The 21,802-nt window shown below is 35.6% G+C and overlaps 1 protein-coding gene across 13 annotated transcripts in view; it reads right to left on the bottom strand.

The window, feature by feature from the left end:
• Positions 1–21,802, bottom strand: part of DZIP3 (DAZ interacting zinc finger protein 3) — a 102,039-nt gene that overhangs the window by 2,394 nt on the left and 77,843 nt on the right. For 10 of the 13 annotated variants that reach the window (XM_046658592.1, XM_046658589.1, XM_046658594.1 and 7 more), the window contains 10 exons: positions 16,250–16,318; positions 13,665–13,761; positions 12,117–12,220; positions 10,481–10,568; positions 8,684–8,785; positions 5,779–5,904; positions 3,509–3,648; positions 1,823–1,943; positions 1,184–1,327; positions 996–1,097 (listed from right to left, as the gene is read on the bottom strand). In XM_046658592.1, coding sequence (XP_046514548.1) covers positions 996–1,097; positions 1,184–1,327; positions 1,823–1,943; positions 3,509–3,648; positions 5,779–5,904; positions 8,684–8,785; positions 10,481–10,568; positions 12,117–12,220; positions 13,665–13,761; positions 16,250–16,318 — 1,093 coding nt within the window. Of the gene's footprint in view, positions 1–995; positions 1,098–1,183; positions 1,328–1,822; positions 1,944–3,508; positions 3,649–5,778; positions 5,905–8,683; positions 8,786–10,480; positions 10,569–12,116; positions 12,221–13,664; positions 13,762–16,249; positions 16,319–21,802 lie in introns of those variants that run through there. The other 3 variants (XR_006888230.1, XR_006888231.1, XM_046658598.1) reach the window with 2 other exon arrangements.

The following is a 21,802-nucleotide window of genomic DNA, read 5'->3' as shown; positions in this document are numbered from 1 at the left end:
GAATTAAGAGGATTAAGAATATGAAGCCTACTAACTCTAACCCTAAAAAGTAACCTGAATGAATTACCTGCTTTCTATTCAATGAGCAATTGAAGGAATAAAATAAGTTTTGTGAAGAATTTATTTTCTAAGTGGATAGGACTTTCAGACTTCAAATGGGAAAGTAAGGTGGCTAAGCATCTTTCCTGGAGATCTTTTGGGATTAGCCATTCTATGTCTATCTCTTCATATCAGAGCAGATGCAAAATATAACTCTGTACCAGGTATCACATATCTTTGAAATGATTTACAGATATGGCTTGAATGAGCTGACTATTGTTCACTTCCCTAAGAAGCCTTTCTTGTGCAAGATTATCTTTTCCTGTGTCAAATTACATCTTTGCAACAGAAGACTTGGATGATAAATTGTATACCAATAGCACTTGCATAGCAGCAACACCAGGAGTTAATCTATACAAATACCAAGAATCAACAAAAGATATGCCAGCCTCACATTTTTCTAACATCAAAACTCAAGTCTGAGCATCTTCAAAAGCAAATACAGGAGCCTGGACAGACTGTTAAGGTAAGTTTTATGCCTCATAACGGTAGGGGGCCATCATTAAGTGAGGACAAAGGACATTATATGTTATTTATAGCACATCAAGGTGAAGTGCCACTGTTGCTAAACTGCCACTGAACTGCCATGTCAATCAACATTCCTCCTAATTCTATTCAAGGGAACTGCCTATTCTGTACCATTTAAATCTCATCATTGTCCCCTTTTCCTGTAAGGTGTATGGAGATCTGAGAAAGCATAGTGTAATCTGTGGCTAGGTATGGGGAAACAGGTATAAACATTTCTGTGTGGTACCCAAAAGCAAAGAGTTATATTCAGCAGAATTCATGACACAGCAGTGCACGATGATGTACATACATGATTTCAAGTGAGGTAGTATGAATCTCGCTCAGGTGATTAATAGTAAATTATTAATAAGAGAAGTTTAATGGGTTACCTGAGAGTGGAATTTGTGAGCACAAGGCAAAACTGAGAGGTTTTCTGGAGAGAGATTCTCATGACAGATCACACAAGGCTCCTCCTCCTCTTCCTCACCATCCTAGGGAAAATATATATGAGGTTAGATTCAGCTCATTTCTTTCTCCCAAATTTAAGTGTATTTAGAATCAACAGCCTAAGTCTTACCAAATTATTGGCTCCTTCCCACGTGGCAGGACCTTGTGAATTGAGGGGCCTCCAGGCTGGTTTTGGGGGCTGGGCAGCATTAGACTGCAGTGGAGTATGGCTGGGTGAAACACAGTTACCATTTGGCACTGATTTTCCTTGATTCTGAAAGTCAAAATATTATATTTATTTTTTTAGAATTGCTCTAAAACAGGAAGAACTAATAGAATAGCACAGAATGAGGTACAATGAGAATTAGAAAAAGGGTAAAGGTCAATCAGATTCATGAGAAATCTTGAAACAATATGTTGGCAATATTACTTATATACTTGGAGCCAAGTAAAGACAAAAACAACTCTATATGCTCTTTTAATTAAAATAAGTCTTTGCAGAAAATTAGCAAAATGTCTCCCTTTACAAAGTAACCTATAATAAATTTCAAGAGGGTCACTTTTATTCTAGAATTATCAGGTGGTACTTTCAAAAAGATCTCCTGTGCCATTTGTCAAGTTGAAGTTGAATTGTTTACTGTTAATAGACAATTTAATATGATTATAGGTTATTGATTTTCTGAAAATGTTATGGAGATAATTAAGACAGCTAACTATTAGAGATAAGGGCAGAGAGATAATAGGTTTTTTTGCTTTTTCTTTTTTTTACCTGTGATCTCTTGGGGTCCATAAATTGAGAAATCTTGTAAACAATTTCATCAAATGTCATTCCAGATAGGGACTTCCCATGAGCATCCTTTAATTTCCGTAAGAAATCTGTAAGCTCCTTTCTGGAAGAGATCAAGAAAAGAGCAGTGGTGATTTTCCCTACTGCCTTGAGGGATTGAAAATCCCATCATATGATTGACATGTAGCATACAGATGTGACCCTTTAGATTGTTGATGTAAAAAAGGGATCACAAGTCCATCTGTGTTTACCTTAAACCAAAATGAAAACTCCTAATGTGTTCATTAATGATAGTTAATGTGTTCATAAGTGATAGGTTTAATATTTACTTTCTCTCTAAAAAGAGACTTCAACTATTTTTGAAAGCTCACTGTATGAAAATTGAGTTTATCATCTACTTATTTGTTTACTGAGGTCTTTATATCGTATCTCTCATGCTCTCTTACTCAGGACTAAAATATTCCTTTTTAAGTACGTTACTATCAGTGTCTCTCTCCCCTATCAGTGTCAATCAACAGTTTTACTTTTGTAAAACTCATAAACAGAAAACAAAGATTAAATAGAACAGGAAAGCAAAGACTAAAAGACATGTTAATTATGTGATAAAGAAACCTAGGAATATTTTCTTGTTTTTTTGTAAGGAATATTCTTGCTGAGCTGACAACTGTGCCAATCTTCCTCTATTTTATGTGGGATGCTGCCACAGTGTGGCTTGACAAGCAGTGCTAGGTCCTCACCCAGGATCCAAACTGGCGAACCCTGGGCCGCCGAAGTGGAGCGCACAAATTTAACCAGCATGCCACGGGGCTGGCCCCAAGAAACCTAGGAATATTTTAATCAATATGTTCCTATTCAATTCCCATGGTCCACTGACCTAAAGCCTGCATATACAGTTTTGATAGGATAAGGCAGTATGAAATATTTTTCTTTCCCAAATGAAGTGTTATGTCATCAGCCTTACAAAACTACCTGTGTTTTACTATTTATTCATTTTATACATATATAACAACTGTATTACACTTCTATTTTCATTATCTATTCACTATTATACTTATAGAACCATAATCTAATCCTGAAGCATAACAGTATGTACATTAAATAAAATTGTTGGTCTCCAAATGAAAATACTGGTGAAAACTAGGATTATTTCCTTGGATATAAGAGTAAAGATAAAAGAAACTTCATTTCTGGAAGAGTAGAGTTAAATATCTTTCTGCTAAAGTCAGAATTGTGAAAAGCACAGTAGAATCATGATTTCTTGCATTTACTGTGTTCCCCAACAAAGAAGCTATAAAGACCCTCAATAAAATTAAGGAAACAGGAAAGTAAAACTTGATGATGTTTGGGCTTATACAGCAAACAATCAACTTAAAATCGACTTTGGAAATAGGTTATTAAGATAATTATTGCAGCTGGTGGCATTTAAATTGGATAGGTTTACAACTAATTGTACTTTGAGTAAATGAGCAAACCTAAATTTAAAAATTTTTTCTCTCATCACTTAAGACTTATAACAGTAGTGAAGAGGTTTAGCACTTATATTAAATGCTATCCCTTCTTGGTAAATTTCATTTTCCTTACCAAGGCATGGTAAGGAGATATCTATACTCTTTTTGTGTGTATTATGTTTTTCTATCTGTACTCATCACTAAATAAAAGCTAAGGTACCTGGTCTGTTGTGGAAAGGCAGTTTTCAGCCTGTCTGTGATCCTCTCCCAATTCATCACAGGGGCATCACTTCCCAGACCTGCGCTGGGAGGCACAGCCTCTCCCACAGGTGCCGGCACAGTCCAGGCTATGCCAGTCATCTGTAAGGAGCACAGAATTATAACTTGTCAGCTTCAATTATTAGGAAGTAACATTCCATGCCAACATGACATTTCCACACCTCCAAAACTGGGCAGAATAAAGAAGAGGAATACTGACATATAGGTTCCCTTTTCAGAGTTTTCCTCCTTAACTAGCACAACAATATTTCTAATTGTTTACAATTACCCTTATTTTAAAATGGGACATGCTAGTCTCAGTAATTACAAACATGTACAGAAATACATATAGGGTGTTTACTGCTATATTTTATAACAGTGAAAAACTGAAAACAATCTAAAGTCTGTTAATAGGGAAATGAGTAAATAAATTATGGCATATCTAATTAAGTCCTTAAAAACAGATCTATTTGTATGAGCATAAGAGATGTCCATGAAACACGTTTCATTAAAAAAAGTCTGTGGCATAGTATCTATGGTATGACTCATGTTAAAATGTTTAAAAATTTGTATGCATAGAGTTATAAAACAACTTGTAAACAGTAATTATTTCCTAGGGTTCAATTGCAGGACAATTTTACTTTTTACTTTGTATATTTCTTTATTATATATTCTGTATATACTTTGTATATTTCTGTATTATTTGCTTTTTATAATTAACTTATACCACTTTTATAATTAGAAAAATAATAAAGTTGAATTTTCAAACAACTAAATAAAGATGACGATACTACTAGAATGTCTGCCCAATGTCTCATGAATGTTATAAACAAAGGTGGTATGGAAGTTGTAGTGACACCTCTGGGACGTGAAACCATCAAAGTTTTCCCCATATTTTATGGTAGTTTCTTCTTGGAACTATTAAGATTCTAATTAATATCAATAAGTAAATATTTTTGGAGTGCTAATATGATTAGTAGGATAATTATAAACATGGCATCTTTTACTTTTATTTAAGGCTCTACAGGTTATTTTCAAAGATAAAGTTATTACTCATGAAAAATTAGTAACTACTAATAGCCACTGGAATAACTCATATAAAGCCTAGTAAGTCTGAGAAGGAGCAAAATACTGCGCAGAAATCTGGGTTTGCCTCAGTATCAAGCTTTCTCCTAGGAATCAGAAAGTAATCTTATTAGAAGGTTGAGGTACTTTAATGTTTTCAAGAAATTTTTCTCATAGTTCCTTTTAACATGGTATGGGAGCAAACCAGATAAGTAACACTGTGATATCACGGTAGTAAGCTGCGGTATTTAGTTAACATGTTCAGGCCTATCCACAGATTTGTTTGCAGAAAGGCAGCCTCTACCAACATAAGCAGAGTCCACTTGACTATATATTTCAGAGAGAGACTGTAGGCAATATGTAGGTACAAAAACAAATGAAACAATTGACTAAAATGTACTTATGGCAAAGTTCAGATTAGATATATTTAACAAGATTTAATAGACTATAATTAGACGTCAATTATATTTAACATAAATCTTCTGGGAGAAGATTTTTCTTTTAATAAAAAAAGTTTACCTTAGCCAAGATTACAACTAATAATTGTAGTCATGTTAAATTTCTCTATTGCTTCTTCAGGCTTGTATAAGGCTCACGAGGCTATCTGTAGCTAAGAAGATTTATAACTTTACAGTATAATATGGTCCAAGGTGATGCTATTTATACTGTTTATAGATTCAGTTGAAACATTGTCCAAATACACATACATATATACGTGTGTGTGTGCATGCGTACGTGTGTAAATAAAATTTTTCTTTAGCTTTGTGACATAGTTTGTTGTGACTTGGCTTCTTTGCTTTTCAATTTGCCAAACAACCATGTTTGGATATAAATTACCTATTAAAATATCAATCTACCCTGCATTGTTGCCTGTTACAGAAGCAAAACTGTAACTGTGAGCCTTCTATACCACAAAAATGTATTTATCTTTGCATCCAAAAACTAAGCTAATATTAGTTAATGAAATAAATATGCAATGCCCTTAACACAGTGCCTCACATGGAACTATTCATTCAATTGTCATTCAGTTACCAACATCATCACCAATATCACCACTATCATCATCATTTATCAAATTAATGAACAAAGAGAAGACTTTCATCCAAGAGGATCACTGTAGTGATAAAGAACTAGTTAGTGTCTATTCCACCAAGAAGGGCTCTATACCAGAGGGGCTCTAGGTTGGCCAGGTGCAGAGATGACTCCAGGGCAAACAGCAGGCATTTGAGGAACAGTGAGTATGGGTCTAAAGAAAGATTCTTTCACAAGGGGTCTTCCCAAGAACTGCTGCATCTAAAATAGAAAAGGTAAAAAATAAAAACAAAACCCCCCAAATTTATATATTCATATAGGCAATGATCTGAACTCACATAGTGATGTTTGGGGGAAAACAGTGATTGGAAATTTAGATACAAAGCACATTAGAAACAATGTGGTCATAACATTAGTTAAATACATGAATATTTGGAAAAGCAAACGGCACTGAAATATGCTAAAGAGCACTGAGAGAGAAGAGAATTCGTTTCTAGTCCCACTTTCTCTCCCCCTAGCCTGGTAACCTTGGACACCAAGTTACTAATCTATAAAATAAGAGGGTTGGGTTAAGATCTTTAAGATTCCCTTCCAACTTCAATAACATAGGACTATGCAACAGAGCCTCCTCAATGAGTACTGTCCATGTTGATGAACAATATTGATACTCAGAAATGCCACTACAGAACCAAAGTTTCTATAGAAAATATTACTTTTGCTATTATGTATTAGAAAGACCTGGCACCACCTGATGGAATTCCAACTTTATTTTTAGCTCCAAGCAGAGTAGAAAGCTGATATGGGGTGGGCTTGGGGGATAAACTCTCCTACAGTGACTTGTAGACATGTTTGTGGGTGTCATTGCACTTCCCAGGGGCTGTGGAAAGCTAGCCCTTCTTAGCTTCTACCAGTGGGATGGATACCATCTACCAATTTTGGCTGGACTACAGAAAATGACAGATTTATTGAGCATCTACCAGGTAACCAGGTCTAGCACTGGTATAAAGCAGGAGTTCAACTATTTGGTGAATTAAAAAAAATGAACATCAACATAGCTCTTAAATAATGATTCTAAAACAGCACATGAAAGGTTAATGGGGAAATTTATAATGGACAGGTCAAGTTGACAATATTTAACATCACTACAGGAGAGACATTGTGCGCCTTCTGATGTGTACAAAGATAGTCACCTATAAAGTACTCTGAACAAAAATATTGAACCTGATTCTAACCAACACTCTAGATCTAATGACCAGTTTACAAGAACTAGTAGAACATGTACAATGACATTCTAAGGATGCAATCAGTTAAATCAATAATGTGAGAAACTGAATAGGATGAGTGATCTAGTTTTTAACAAATAGATGACATCAGTAAAGTGGAGGGGATAAGGCAGCTGTCACGGATTTAAAGAACAATCAGCCAAATGCAAAATATAAACCTTGTTTGGGTTTTTAAAAAAAATAATGGTTTTTAAAGTAAGTGTAATTATAACTAAATTGGAAATTCAGTTGAGCTAGGTAGGAATAAGACATTTTTGAAAAACTGGGGAAATATAAATTTTAACTGGATATTAGACATTAGAAATTACTTATAATTTTCTTGAGTAGGAAAAGGGTATTGTGATTATATCCAATAATAAAAGTCCTCATCCTTTAGGGATATATACTAAAGTATAAACGGATGAGATTATATATAAGGGTTTATTTAAAATATTCTAGTAAGGAGAAAGAAGGTGATGACATGAAACAAGACTGATAAAATGCTGATAATGTTGACTGAGTTGGCAGAGGTTTATTATACTATTCTATTATTATGTATGTTTCAGAATTTTCATAATGTAAAGTTTTTAAAGAATGAATGAATGGTGGGTACTGAGTTAATAGTCCTGCTCTCTTTGAGGACAACTATTACCTAACACTTCTTTGAGGATTAGATAGCCAGGGTACAAAAATCAAGATATAATGAAACACATAAAAATACTAGGTTAAACTTGGAAGAGTACTCATCATTCCAGACTTCTTAGGTTAGACTATTATACATGTAAAGCCTAGTGACCATTCCTTAGCATATCAGAATCTCACAGATAGACGGACTTTAGTGACCAGATCATCTAGTACAATTTCCTCATTTATAGATGGGAAAACTAAAGTCCAGGACAGCTGATTTTCCCAACACCAACATAGTTCTTCACAGAGTTAGGACCTAAACCCAGATCTCTAAGTGTATTTCCATTGTATAATACCATCTCAATTTACAGCAAATATCATTGTCACATTTCTAGCATTTGTGCTCTTAAACTGTTCTACTAATGCTCAACGGTCACTGATGCTTGCACTTCCCAACTGTCAGCTTTGATCAAGCAGAGCAGTGACTCTGGTTAGGAAGCACAAATGGTACACATGTACCTCTCGAACAGTAGCAGAAAGATGCTTATGAATTCCACAGAGCCTGACTGCTAGTGAGTTTCTGCTCTTGACTAAACCCGGGTAAGCCACATCAGACTTAAGAAAGTCTCTGAAGGGATGAAGATCTAGAGGTCAAGGTGTGACTATATTTGTCAGTTATAAAGTATTTCTTTTATCAGACAGCTTATGCTGGTCTGGCTCCAGGAAACTCCAAAGAACAATTCTGTATCTAGTTTCTGGAGCCATTTTATACTTATAGTCATGGGAGAGTTAAACTACAACCTATAGGCAGTAGTTTGAATATGGGAAGAAGACACAGGGTTTCTAGAAATCCTACCAAGAATATGTGTTACTTCCTGTGGGACTACATGGAATCTTTGGCATTTCTCTGTCATCTACATAACCCATTCCTTATTAGGGTAGTTGGGTATGATACTGTCCTAAACCTAGAATAATACTGTCCATAATACAGATGATATAGCAGGAAGGGACATAATTACAAACAGTATGCACAACATGTGCCTATTCCATTTTGAACACACATTAAACATAACTGCATATTCAGTGTTTTATAGCCCTCACCATTTTAACAAGACGAAGATGGCAATTTTTCAAAATGTCTTATTTCTTACCAGTATCTCAGGACTGGGTGGTGGTGGAGGAAGCTGGATTGGAGGCAAGGTACTCAAGGCGAACCCTTGCTTCACTTTGTTAATTTGTTCATTGTACTGTGTCTAGTAGAAGAAGAGAAACAATATTTTAGAGCAAAATCAACTTCAAAGAAATATCATATAGGAATGCTTGATGTGGTTTTGAATAATACAACATAGAATAGTGATTCCTAACCTATTATGTCAGAAACAGTATAAAAACAATTCTAGAGACTACTATCCCCAAATGTAAATAGTTGTATTTTTAGAAGTACTTGTTGATTGATAAGATAGAGACACATAATTCACAGATCCTTGTGATAATTCCTCAGCATTGCCATGATTTTCAGCCCCCAAAGAGGAACCACTGATATAAAGCAAATAGAGTCTAAAGATTCAAGAAGCTGTAAGTAATATATTGACTGATAAATATGGGGAAGTATGTGTAACAAAGAGCTAACTACTTGCAAATGTTCGTTTTAAAAACTGGAGGGGAAATTTTAGGGAATACTTATTAAATTACCACATTTTGTTCATCTCAAAAGTTATACCTCTAGCTTTCTCTAGTTCCATATCTATCTTTGTTTTACTCTCTTCGATTCTGCCAAAAGACGCCAATCCCTGAAGTTTAACAACATGCTTTCAACAATTTTTCACACAGTCCCCATTTGGCTTTACTATATTATTTTGTAAACAACCCACAAGAGCTGGAAAAGAAAGTCTGAAGAAACAAAATATTTATAAACTTTCACACAGAGGACATGCATTTGGAAGAAAATAAGGAAGAGAACAAGGGGCAACTCCTTTGAGGCCAGAACTTTGATAAACCCAATAGAAATACTAAGCATCCCTAAAGACTGAGTAAGAAAGAGTCCGAGAGAGAAACAAGCAAACAAGAACCAAGGAAAAAGCTCAACGAGTAGTTAGTGCTTTGAGGTAGCTCTTCACAACTGAATGTCATTGTCTTGCTGGCAGTGTTGTGAAATCATAAAACAATCAATACCATATATTAACTTTAAGATATAAATACAAAAAGATCCTAAAGCCAAATGATTAAATTAATAAATATTCAGTGGGTTACCTTTTTAGATTACCTTTAGCACAGTCCTAATTCTATGAAATCAATAATTAAGAACTTATTTTGCATTATGGAATAATTATATAAAAAGTTAAGACTGAAAACTAATATAGGTCCACTTGACTTCCCTTTTATCTTCTTATTTTTATTTTTTTTGCTGAGGAATATTTGCCCTAAGCTAACATCTGTTGCCAAGTCTTCGTCTATTTTGTGTGTGAACCACTATCACAGCATGGCCATTGACAGACGAGTGGTGTAAGTCTGTGCCTGGGAATTGAACCTGGGCCGCCAAAGTGGAGCATGCCAAACTTAACCACTAGGCCACCAGGGCTGACCCATGACTTTCCTTTTAACTCTCTAAACACATAATTACTCAGACCAAGTTAAGACATTTATTTATGATTGGAGCAGAGTTAGCTTTGGAATTCTAGGAAAATTAGTGTGAGGCACAATTTTTCAGTTTACCGTGTACTGTAATGAGGACCTAAAAAAGCACATGAATGAGTCCAGGATGCTATCTACAACCAATTTCATGGAAGTAATCAATCTCAAACCTCAAAAAGGCATAACCTTTAATAACTGAAATGAAAAAAAGTTCTTCCTTAAATTTGTCTAGTAATTGTTTTTAATGTTAGATGTTTTCTTTAAGTGTATACCACCTACATTCAGTCAATTTACTCTAAACAAACTTCACAACTTACCCTGAGGAATGCAATCTTGTTTCTAACATCCGTCACAATCGCATTCCAACTATCTACTGCAGCCTTTAATTGAAGTGATTCTAAGTTGCTAGTGTAGAAAAGGAGACACAAGAGACAGTTCTTTTTATATACCACTTAGGTTTCCAAAAATTTCCATTATGTTCTCCAGCATATATATAACTAACATAAAACAATAACAAAATTACCTCCATCACCAATAATTACCTTAAATGGGCACAAAGTTGTATGGAAAGGCTTGTTATTAAGAATAACAAAGGCTAGGAATATGTAAGATTTCGTTTCTCAAGAGCAAATATAACCTCTGCTTCAAGAACACCGAGTTTTTTTCCTATCTTGGCAATATTTTTAGGACATATTATAAAAAATTTGCATATGAATCCCTCCATTGAAGTAGGGAGGCAGAGAAAGCCAAACAGGAAAATTGCCCTAGCCATCCGATGCAAGAGCCTTCTCAAAGATGTTGACTCATCTTGGAAGCACGTTTTGGACTATCTTCACATTATCCCTGACCTCCCAGGGCCACAGTTGGCTTATCAGGCTCTTTTGCAAATTAGAAAGATATTCCCTAGGGGAAGGCAAATCAGAAAGAAGTACCTCTTCTACAGGGATAAATTAGATTGCTGCCTCTATGCAATACATAAATTGCACAAACACAGCAGCTCTGCCAAACACACCCATCAAATGACTGAAGTAGGAACAACTTGGAGGTGTTTAGGGTCTGCCATCTCTAAAAGAGAGATTTTATGTGTCCTTTCAAAAGGCTCTATTTGTTATAACATTCCCACCTCAGTATCACCGAGCACATCTTTAAAAGAGCAGAACAAGTTATCATTGAGATCATCTCATAAAAACCTGGATAATATTCTAATTCATAGAGCGCCCTTTCTCCCTCTAGCAAGCAAAGATAGACTGATCACTTACAACAGTGCTTCCTCAACCTGAATGCACATCAGTATATCCTGGGAATCTTGCTAAACATTAGAGACTCTGATTCTTTAGAATTGAAGAATAATGATGATCATTAAAATGGTAATCACTAAAAAATAATGATGCCTTGGTCCCATAGATTCTTATTTAATTAATTAAGTTTGAACATATACCCCATAAAATGATAAATTTAAGCAGAAGCTCATGCAATCTGTCCAATATTTGAAAAGCACTCGTTTACAGCACAGGACTGCCTTTAACATATGATTTTAGGTGTTAATACTGATTTTCCTCTCAATGTACTTCAAAGGTATTTAAAACCAAGCATTAAAAGAGAAAACAATTAGAAAAAAGTTTTCCACTTAGAATCCACCCTGTTTTGTAAATATCTGGTCTTCATGTCTCTGACTGAGACTTGATCTATTTCGCTGTGGAGGAAAGGAAAAATCTGTCAGCAGCCATTACTGCACTCAGGAGACTTCTCAGGGCTCTAGCAGAAGCAACAAAGTAAACCATCAAAGTGACTAAATGACTTCTGAGGTTTAAAAAAACAAGGACTACAAAGACTTATTCACTCCAAGGACTCTGATGTAATGTATATAAAACACATCACAGATCATGTTCAACCTTGGAGCCATTTGCAAGTATCTCTGAGATGGAGACACATTAAGGAGGAGGGCAAGGTTACCTTGCCGCCATGTGAGTCACCCTGGCAAGCTGGCTGAGGCACTCCTTCTCAGTCTGCTCTAGGTGAAGCAAACCAAAATCTCTACGACACTGTAAGAAATACACCTACAGATTTTTGAGAGAAAGGGAAAGAAGTTGAAGGTATTCTTACAAATGAATACATTATTTTCTCAATCATTTTAAGTAAATTTTAAGCTATTCTTCAATCTCTTCAACAGTACCTGAGCTTCTTGACGATCCATGATATGCTATAAAAAGTTTTTTGACCAATTCTGCAATTCTAATTTTTGCATTCAATGGTTACTGGGTTGGTAAACATTCTAGAACATTAGTTTTCAAACCTGCACATACACTGGAATCATCTCAGAAACTAAAAAATGATGCCTTGGTCTCAGAGATTCTAATTTAATTGATACCAGATGCAATCTGGGTAATGGAATTTTAAAAAACCCTCAGGTAACTCTAGTACGCAGCAAAGTTTAAGAACACTCAAAAGTCCTGCTATTTGCTTTTTTTTAATTGATGAAGGGGTAAGAAAATACTCAGACCATACAGGACCATCTAGTCCTGCATGCACTATGAATCCAGGACAGGAGGCCATCTAGTCCAAAGTCTCTCCCATGGCAGAATACCTTCCATACCATTACTGATGCATGGTCATTAGGCCTCTGTGTCTTCCTTCTAATCACTCAATATTCACTGAAAATAGCTTATTAAACTCTTGGACAGTATTAAGTGTTTATAAAATTAATAATAAAAGTAGAAAGAAACTTTCTGACTAGAAGTAGTGAAAACAAAATATACAAACTTGAGCTCTTAAGATATTCTGAGCTTTCATTTTGGTTAAAGCTAACACTCCAACACTTTACTCTCCAGGGATTTTTGGTTCAGATATCATGCTTGATTGTTGACCTCCTGATTCCCGTTTACTCTGCTAGAGAACAGAGCTTACCCATTACAGAGGTGGGAAGGTTTGTAATGTTAACTGTTGCAAGCTCTCCAGAAATTTGAATCTTATTGTATATCAAGTTTGGTTATCTATAAATAAAAATTACAAACACAATAATATTTCGTTCATTTCAAAGAAGCTAGCTGTGGTGTTCTAAGCTAACAGATAAAACTGGGTGACTTTCTGGTATCTAGACGGTAAGTTGGTTTTTAACATTGGGGTGTATGTTATGTGTTTTTGGAAGATCTATTCAGCAAGTAGCAAAGAAAGGGGATATTATGGCAGCAGTGAAATGTTATTCTTAGAAGTTTAGCTTTTTCCAAGATGTCTGTATTTGCTGTACATAATGAAGCAGGCCAATTTCTTGGAGTCATTTGGGGGAAACAACCTAAGATCATCAACACTAAAGTTATCATATACAAAATGCCAATGAATTGAAAAAGCACAAGAGTGTGAGCCATGCTTTTTCTGGTTAGTCTTAAGATGTCTTATTTCTGTTTATTCAAAAAACAGGGGGTTTTTTTTCAATTCTTTCGTATACTAGTACACAAGGAAAACTTCCCTCCCGACCCCATCTCTCTCTCTTTTTTTTTTTTTTACCTCAGCCGTTAAAGCTCTGCTAGTTTCTGCATTCAGTTTGTTTAGGTATGTTTTAATTGTGCTTTCCAGATTATGCTTCTCCATCTCCCACTGAGACCTGAAACACATGATTATTAAAGAGTCAGCAACATTGCAGAAAGGACAGACTTTTTCACCTTATTCAAGAGGAAGAAAGACACAAGCTATTGAATGAATAGGAAAGGATTTCTTGTAAAAGTACACAGCATATAAAAGCAAGAGAAGACACTACTTAACCCTTACTGTTACCCATTACTATCGACAGCAGTGTTAAGGCTGTTAATATAGAGATTATGATTTAAAATGTGGTTCGGAAATCAAGTTGTCTGAGGATGAATCTGAGCTACATAATTTACTAAATGTGAAAGTCTGGGCAAGTTACTTCTCTATATCTCAGTTTCCTCACATGTAAAAATGGAGAAAATTGTATTACTTACCTCAAAGAGCTGTTGTAAAAATTCACTCAGATAACATACTTAAAGCATGTTGTGTTTGGCACATACTAAGTATTAAATAAATGTTAGCTATTATCATTATTAATACATTTTACACAGAATAAAGTTCCTATAAGCCTTTTTGTAACCCAGCAATAGCAACCACAAAGGTTTTTATTATCCCTGTAATAAAGTTAGGTTAATTGCGTTAAAATTTTTTTACTGGTTATCTCACATTCAACACCTTAGAATGAAAACAAATCCCATAGCTTGAGAAGGAGGGTGGGAAGGAGACAATGATAAGGACATTATTTATGAAGGACATTATGGAAAGTGGCTACTGATAAGGTTTCTCTTTTTCCTACCCCATTTCAGCTTCCTACACTTGAGCCCCAGAACTCGAGAGCATACAAACCAAATTATGTTTTTAATGAAAACAATTAATTGGAAATATAACATTGTAATAGGGACTTTCACAAAATCTATCCTCAATGTTTTATTATTAGAAACATCTGGATGCTTGAGTACCTGACAAACACTGATGAGAAGCTTGATAAAATAATATATTATTAATACCATTAAGGCCATCATGTTTTGAGGGGGAAAAAAATCATAAAATATTCAAGGAGATACATTAACTCCACCAAGAGGAATTATTATGCCATTATATAATTGTTCAAAATTTGCCTACAAGAACAAGAGAAAAAATAGATAAACTGGACTTCATCAAAACTAAAAACCTCAGTACTTCAAAGAACATCATCAAGAAAGTAAGATGACAACCCACAGAAGGGAGAAAATATTTGCAAACCATGTATCTGATAAGTACTTGTATCCAGCACATACAAAGAACTCTTAAAACGTAATAATAAAAGACAATTTACAAAATGGCCAAAGGATTTGAATAGACATTTCTCCAAGTAGATACATTTATGTATATGGCCAATTAGCACGTGAAAAGATGCTCAATATAATCATTAGGAAAATGCAAATCAAAACCATAATGATATACCACTTCACATCTACTACAATGGGTAAAATGAAGACAGATAATCTAACAAGTATTGGTGAGGGTATGGAGAAATCAGGACCTTCATCCATTCTTGGTGGGATGGTAAAATGGTGCAGACATTTGGAAAACATTTTGGCAGTTCCTCAAAAAGTTAAACACAAAGTTTACTGCAAAATCTCTGCAATTTCACTCTGAGGTATACACCCAAGAGGATTGAAAACATGTCCACACAAAAATTTGTATATTAAAGTTCATAACAGCATTAATAATAGCTAAAAAATGGAAACAAATGAAATGTCCAACAACTGATATAAAGGTAAAAAAGAATATGGTATACCCATACAATGGAATATTATTTATCCATAAAAAGGGATGAATATTGATACACGCTACAGCACGGATGAATCTTGAAAACATTAACTTAGTGGAAGAAGTAAATCACAAAAGGCCACATTATAAGATTCCAATTATATGAAATGTCCAGAATAGGCAAATCCAGAGAGGAAAAAAATAGATTAGAGGTTGACAGAAGCTGTGGAAGGGTAGAATGAGGAGTGACTTTTAATGGATCCAGGGTTTCTTTTTAGGGTGATAAAAATGTTCTGGAATTAGATAGTGGTGATGGTTGTACACCTCCATGAATATACTAAAAACCAATGAACTGTATACTTTAACAGGGTGAATTTTACGCTATATGAATTAGATCTCAAAAAAGCTATTATAAAGAAATTACCTACAGGGAAAAACGTGTGAGAATCAGAATAAAACTTAGTCAGTTTCATAAAGCAGTCACATCTGGTAGTACTGATCAGGGTAAAAAGATAAGAACTCATAAGCTCTAGTCCCTGACAGTGGTTTGTTGGGGGACCATAAATTTGCTGACCTAATCTCTCGCAGTAGCTTTCTAGGGCTAGAGCTAAGGTGAACATATCACCCAATTTGCCTAGGACACTTCCAGTTTATATCTACTGTCCCAGCATAGTTAATAATACTGCTCAATTTCATGCTCAAAAGTACCCCAGTTTGGATGATAAATTACATGGCTACACTAGCCAGAACAAGCTGAGTGGAATACACAGTTTCAAGAGGGTGCTCTGAACCAAAACAACAGCTGTTTGTACCTCTTCATGGAAAGTTGCTCTTTAAGGTTCTTGATTTCATTATCTTTAGCATGACTCTGACGCTGTAATCTAAGAAAAGAAGAAAGTTATAAAATATTAGAAATTATTTGTCATTAATATACTCAGAACGGCACTACTTGTAGTTGAGGAGGGACTAAGTATGTGCGTTTTGGGCCACAAATCTTGAGCCTGACAATAACTGGACTCCTATACCTAGTCCTTCTAAAATTTATGTTTTTTCTTTCTCACGTCTGACTTACTGACTTCCCAAAGAAAGAACTAAATTCTAACACGTAAATTAGAAAGCCAAAGAGAAGAGTTATCTTATCTTGTACCCCCAGCTCAATGAATCAGAAAAATGTTTTTAGCTCTTTGTAAGTTTACCCATTAGAAAACAGAGAAATGCTATCTTCTGATTTTCTAGGCTTGTGTGGAATTGAGAAGTTTAAGTTCCTTAAAGAGATACCAAATTAAGTCATGCAAATTATTGAAGACAATGTGTGAAAGAAATCAGACCTTAAATACAGAAGTAATGAGGCTGTGTGCCAACAAGAATTTTAATTAAAACTATAAATTATAACTGGGGAATCATTCACATGCCCTAATCATGAGAAGATTGGGTTAAAATTTCTATAAATCAGAAAACATAACCTGGGATTAGCTTAAAAATAATATGCAAGAAGCTCTTACGAGAAATGCAAAGTAATACTTTTTGGTCGACATATATTCATTCACATACCACTTTTGATGTTCCTCCCTCATGCTGCTGTATTTCTCTTCATAACTAAGCTTTTACATTAACCTGTTAATTTGCTTCAAAATGAAGAGATTTACAGCAAAAGCACATTTCTCTTGAAGTCTCTGATATGTTCAAATACTTGGGATACAGAGGAGTTTTGGTTAATAGAAATTATTGGAATGATAAAACCTTAAACAATGACTTCAAATGTGTGGACAGCTCACTATCCAATTTCAGAGACTACCCACTCACCTTTAAACTTACAATCAATGTTCTATTGGACTGAAAATGCAATGAAAAGAAGCCAGGTCTCTTTGTATATTAAGGAGATCATGTTCCCAGGTAAAGAATAAGAAATGCAATCTCTGTTACTATAGTATACAGGAGTATGTAGAGAGCTGAAAAGTAGTAAGATTTCTAAGGTTGACATCTTCCTTTCCTTTGTGTACTTCTATTACTTCAATGTTTTACCCAGCTCAAGTTTAGAGTGGGCGAGAAAAGTTGGCAGAGCTGGTGGGGAGTTCAGAACCTGGATTCTTAAATAACAGAAGATAAGATAGGCATAGTTCCTATCATCCAGCTCAGATATGAACCAACTTTTTTATGTTCATGAAATGAACTTCTCTCAGTCGTCTTTTTCTCGTGAGTTACATGATAGGGTGGGATGAGATTTTCTTTTCTAAAAGATCTAAAGTTCTCAAGCTTAATCTGGCTGGCTATCAAGTTTATTACATGGATTTTATTGACAGCAGTTTCTTAACATTTATTAAGTGGCTATTGTAATTTGTGCAAAATATGTCACTTTTATATAAATCTTCTTTGTTAACACTGCAATTATTAACAACAAATGTTTACCAAACACTTACTGTAGGACTGGCATTGAATTAGGCCAAAGAAGAAAGGTTTTTTTTTTGCTTCCTAATAAACACCATATTCTAAGATGAAAGAAATCAACATTTTACAAGTAAAGAATATTTATACTTTTATCACGTACTCTTGGGACATGATCAATTAAACAAAGAAAGGCTCACAAACTTTTATGAGAACACACACAAGGTTCATGCTTTCCTCTCTGCCTGGATCCCCTTGGTCTTTTCTCCCATCTCATCCTACCTAGCCTAGGTTCAATTCTATGTCTTCATTGAAGTTCTTGCTTATCACAACAATCAAAAGTACTCTTTTTACCCTACAAAACCCCCATTACGTGTAGCTCCATCTGACAGTTATTTATCTGTACTTTTTTAAGATGTTAAACTTTTTGAGATAATCATAGATTCACATAAAGGTATAAGAAATAAAACAGACAGATCCCACGTACCCTTTACCCACGTTCCCCCAATGGTAACATCTTGGAAAAAGATAATATAATATAATAACCAGACTGTTGACAGTGATACAGTTCAAGATATAGACTAGTTTTTTATTACCACAAGGATCCCTCATTTTGCCCTTTTATAACCCACACCTACTTCCCTCCCACTCCCATCTCCTCCTTATAACCTTGGGATCACTAATCTGTTTTCCATTTTTATCACTTTATCACTTTCAAAATGTTGTCATTTCAAGAATGTTATAGAAATGGAATCATACAGCACAGCAGTCTCTCCTTATCCAAGGGTTCAGTTACCCATGGTCAACCATGGTCCAGAAACAGATGATCTTCCTTCTGACCTATTGTCAGGTCAATAGTAGCCTAATGTCCTAATGCCTACATCATTCACTTCCCTTCATCTCATCACAGAGGCATTTTATCATCTCACATCATCACAAGAAAAAGGGTGAGTACAGTACAATAAGATATTTTGAGAGAGACAACATTCAAAAGACCACTTTTATTACCATATATTGTTATAATTGTCCTATTTTATTATTAGTTGTTGTTAATCTCTTACTGTGCCTAATTTATAAATTAAACTTTATCATAGATATGTAGATATACCAAAAAACAGTGCGTATTATCCACGTTTTCTTTGGTTAGGTACTACCCACATTTTCAGGCATCCCTTGGGGTCTTGGACTGTATCCCCTGCAGATAGGGGGACTATGGTATACAAGCTTTGGGGATAGGCTTTTTTCATGCAGCATAATTCTCTGATGTCTGCAGGGCCGGTAGTGACATCAGTGTTCTAATCCTGGTGGTGGCAATTTGTGTCTTCTCTTTTTTTGTCAATTTTGCTAGAGGTTTGTCAATTTTATTGATCTTTTCAAAGTAATAACTCTTTGTTTCATGGATGCTCTCTAGCGTTTTTCTGTTTCCAATTTCATTATTTCTAATCTTTACTGTTTTCTTATGCTTGTTTTGGGTTATTTTGCTTTTCGTTTTCTGGGTTCTTGAGGTAGCTTATATTATTCAATTGACACTTTTCTCCTTTTCTAATGTGTACACTTAGTGCTATAAATCATCCCAGAACTGCTTTAGCTGTGTCCCACAAATTTTGATATATTGTATTTTCATATTAATTTGGTTCCAAGTATTTTTATTTCCCTTGAGACCTCTTCCTTGACCCATGGATTAATTAGAAATGTATTGTATAGCTTCCAAGTGTTTTGAGTATATGCTTTGCATGATTTCAATCCTTTTGAATTTATTGAGGTTTGTTTTATGGCCCATGATATGATCTATCTTGGCATATTTACTGTGGGCACTTGAAAGCATACATATTCTGCTGTCGCCTGGTGGAGTGTTCTATAAATATCAAACAGATCCGACCGGTTGATGGTGTTGTACAGGTCTTCTATATCCTTGCGGATTTTGTCTAGTAGTTCTGTAAACTCCTGCAAGTACAGTGTTGAAGTCACCTACTATAATTATACACTTTTCTATTCCTCCTTTCAGTTCTATCAAGTTTTGCTTCATGTATTTTGAGTCTCTGTTGTCACCTTTAGGTTCTTTTGTCTTCCTGTTAGATTGATCCTTTTATTATAATGAAATGTGCTTCTTTATCTCCAGTAGTTTTCTTTGCTCTGAAGTCCATTGTATCTGATATTAATATAGCCACTCCTGCTTTTTTTGATTAATGTTTGCTTGGTATATCTTTTACTATCCTTTTACTTTCAACCTACCTTTGTTGTTGAAACTGAAGTTTCTTGTAAACAGGCTATTATTGAATCTCATTTTTTTGTTTTGTTTTTAAAATCCACTCTGCCAGTCTCTCTCTTTTAATTGGCATATTTAGACCATTTACATTTAAGGTAATTATTGATATGTTAGAGCGTAAGTCTGTCATTTTATTATTTGCTTTCTGTTTGTTTCCTCTGATTCTATTATCTTCTTGAAGGTTATTTGAACATCTTTTAAGATTCCATTATTGACTTATTTATAGTGTTTTTGAGTAAATTTCTTTGTGCAGCTTTCTTAGTGGTTGCACTAGGTATTACAACATGCGTATGCAGTCTACTGGTATCAATCTTTTCCTACTTCAAGTGAAATATAGAAGGGCTGACTCACACTACCTTGTTGCTGTAGGGTGGAGAGGTGCAAGAGCTCCCTGTTTGGCCCTCTGGCACCAACTGGGGAGACAGGGAAAAAAGGAGCGCCAACTAGCCCCAGTGGTGGAGACTCAGCCCCCTCTGAGGAGAGCATAGATGAAAGCTAGTACTGACTAGCTCACCTCAGATCACTTTGTTAAGTCTCACTAACGTGGGGTAGAGGTAAAGGCTTAGCTCCCAGTTGAACCACACTGAAGCTATCCTGGCAGAGAAACTGAAGTACTACCTACTTCTGGCTGGTGGGGAAAGGAAGATCAGCTGCCTGCTCAATACTGCTACCCCAGAAGGGGAATCTGATTTCTGCCATCTGCCTTTGTCAGAGTGCCCTACCTGCTTCAAGGGGTGGTGTGGGGCCATCAGTGTTTGGCTGGAGTTAGTGGGTAGTCCAAAAAGGTTTTCTGTTGTTATATCTTCCTTTTCCTGATCCTTTGGCTAGAGGGAACAGGCTTTTCTTGGAGATTTTTTGCCCTGTGCCCACTGGCAATTCTAGGTTAGAGATTTCTGCAGCACCCTGTCTGGGATATGTGGGAGGCAATAAGGAAAATCACTGTCTATCATTCCTCAATCCCAAGGTCTCTACACAGTCTCCTTTCTTCTTCCACCTTTCAGAGTCTTCCTATGTTTGTTTGTTGTGTTATATCTAGGGTGTTTTAGTTCTAAGAAGGGAGGCTTGCCTGGAGCTATTACATCTTGATGGAACTGGAAGTCGCTCTGTTATGTGTAATTTTAATCCCCTCATATTAATCTACACTCTCCATTAGCTCACAGTCAACATCTGACACACCTTGGTATCTTCCATGTGCCTTACATAATTCTTTGCACACATTAAGCACTTGATTAATATCTGGTGAAGGGTGAACCCTGAATAATCATTGTGTGAAGACATATGCGTTTTCTGAAGTGGTCTGTTTGTAGTCTCAAACATACAAGGGTGCCTGGGTCAGCTCTCAGAGTTGGGGAGGGATAGACTCAGAGGGTGAAGGAGAGAGGCAGCTCATTGGCATGGATGGCATTACTCTTCTGATCTCTGATATCATATAACATATTTCTGGTTTGGTCATTATCTTCCAGGCTAAAAAACAAAGTTATGAATCCTGAAGGGTGGGTTCTTAAGTGACTGTAGCCAGCTTAGTGTGCCTGAGCTATCTTAGGTCCTCACCTCCTTCTGAACTTGAAGGATCTCTCTAACTCCAGCAGGGACAAGCCTGAAAGTCTTTGTAACTGATACTATGTTTCCAGAGCTATGGCATCCAATTCTTCCTAAAAACTCCTTCAGGTTGGATAATATGATATGTGGGAGAAAATTTAAGGCCTAACTCTTTGCC

This window comes from Equus quagga, chromosome 4 (genome assembly GCF_021613505.1).
Source record: "Equus quagga isolate Etosha38 chromosome 4, UCLA_HA_Equagga_1.0, whole genome shotgun sequence".
Lineage (NCBI taxonomy): Eukaryota > Metazoa > Chordata > Mammalia > Perissodactyla > Equidae > Equus > Equus quagga.
The sequence above is the reverse complement of the archived record's forward strand: the minus strand, read 5'-3'. Positions and strand labels throughout refer to the sequence as shown.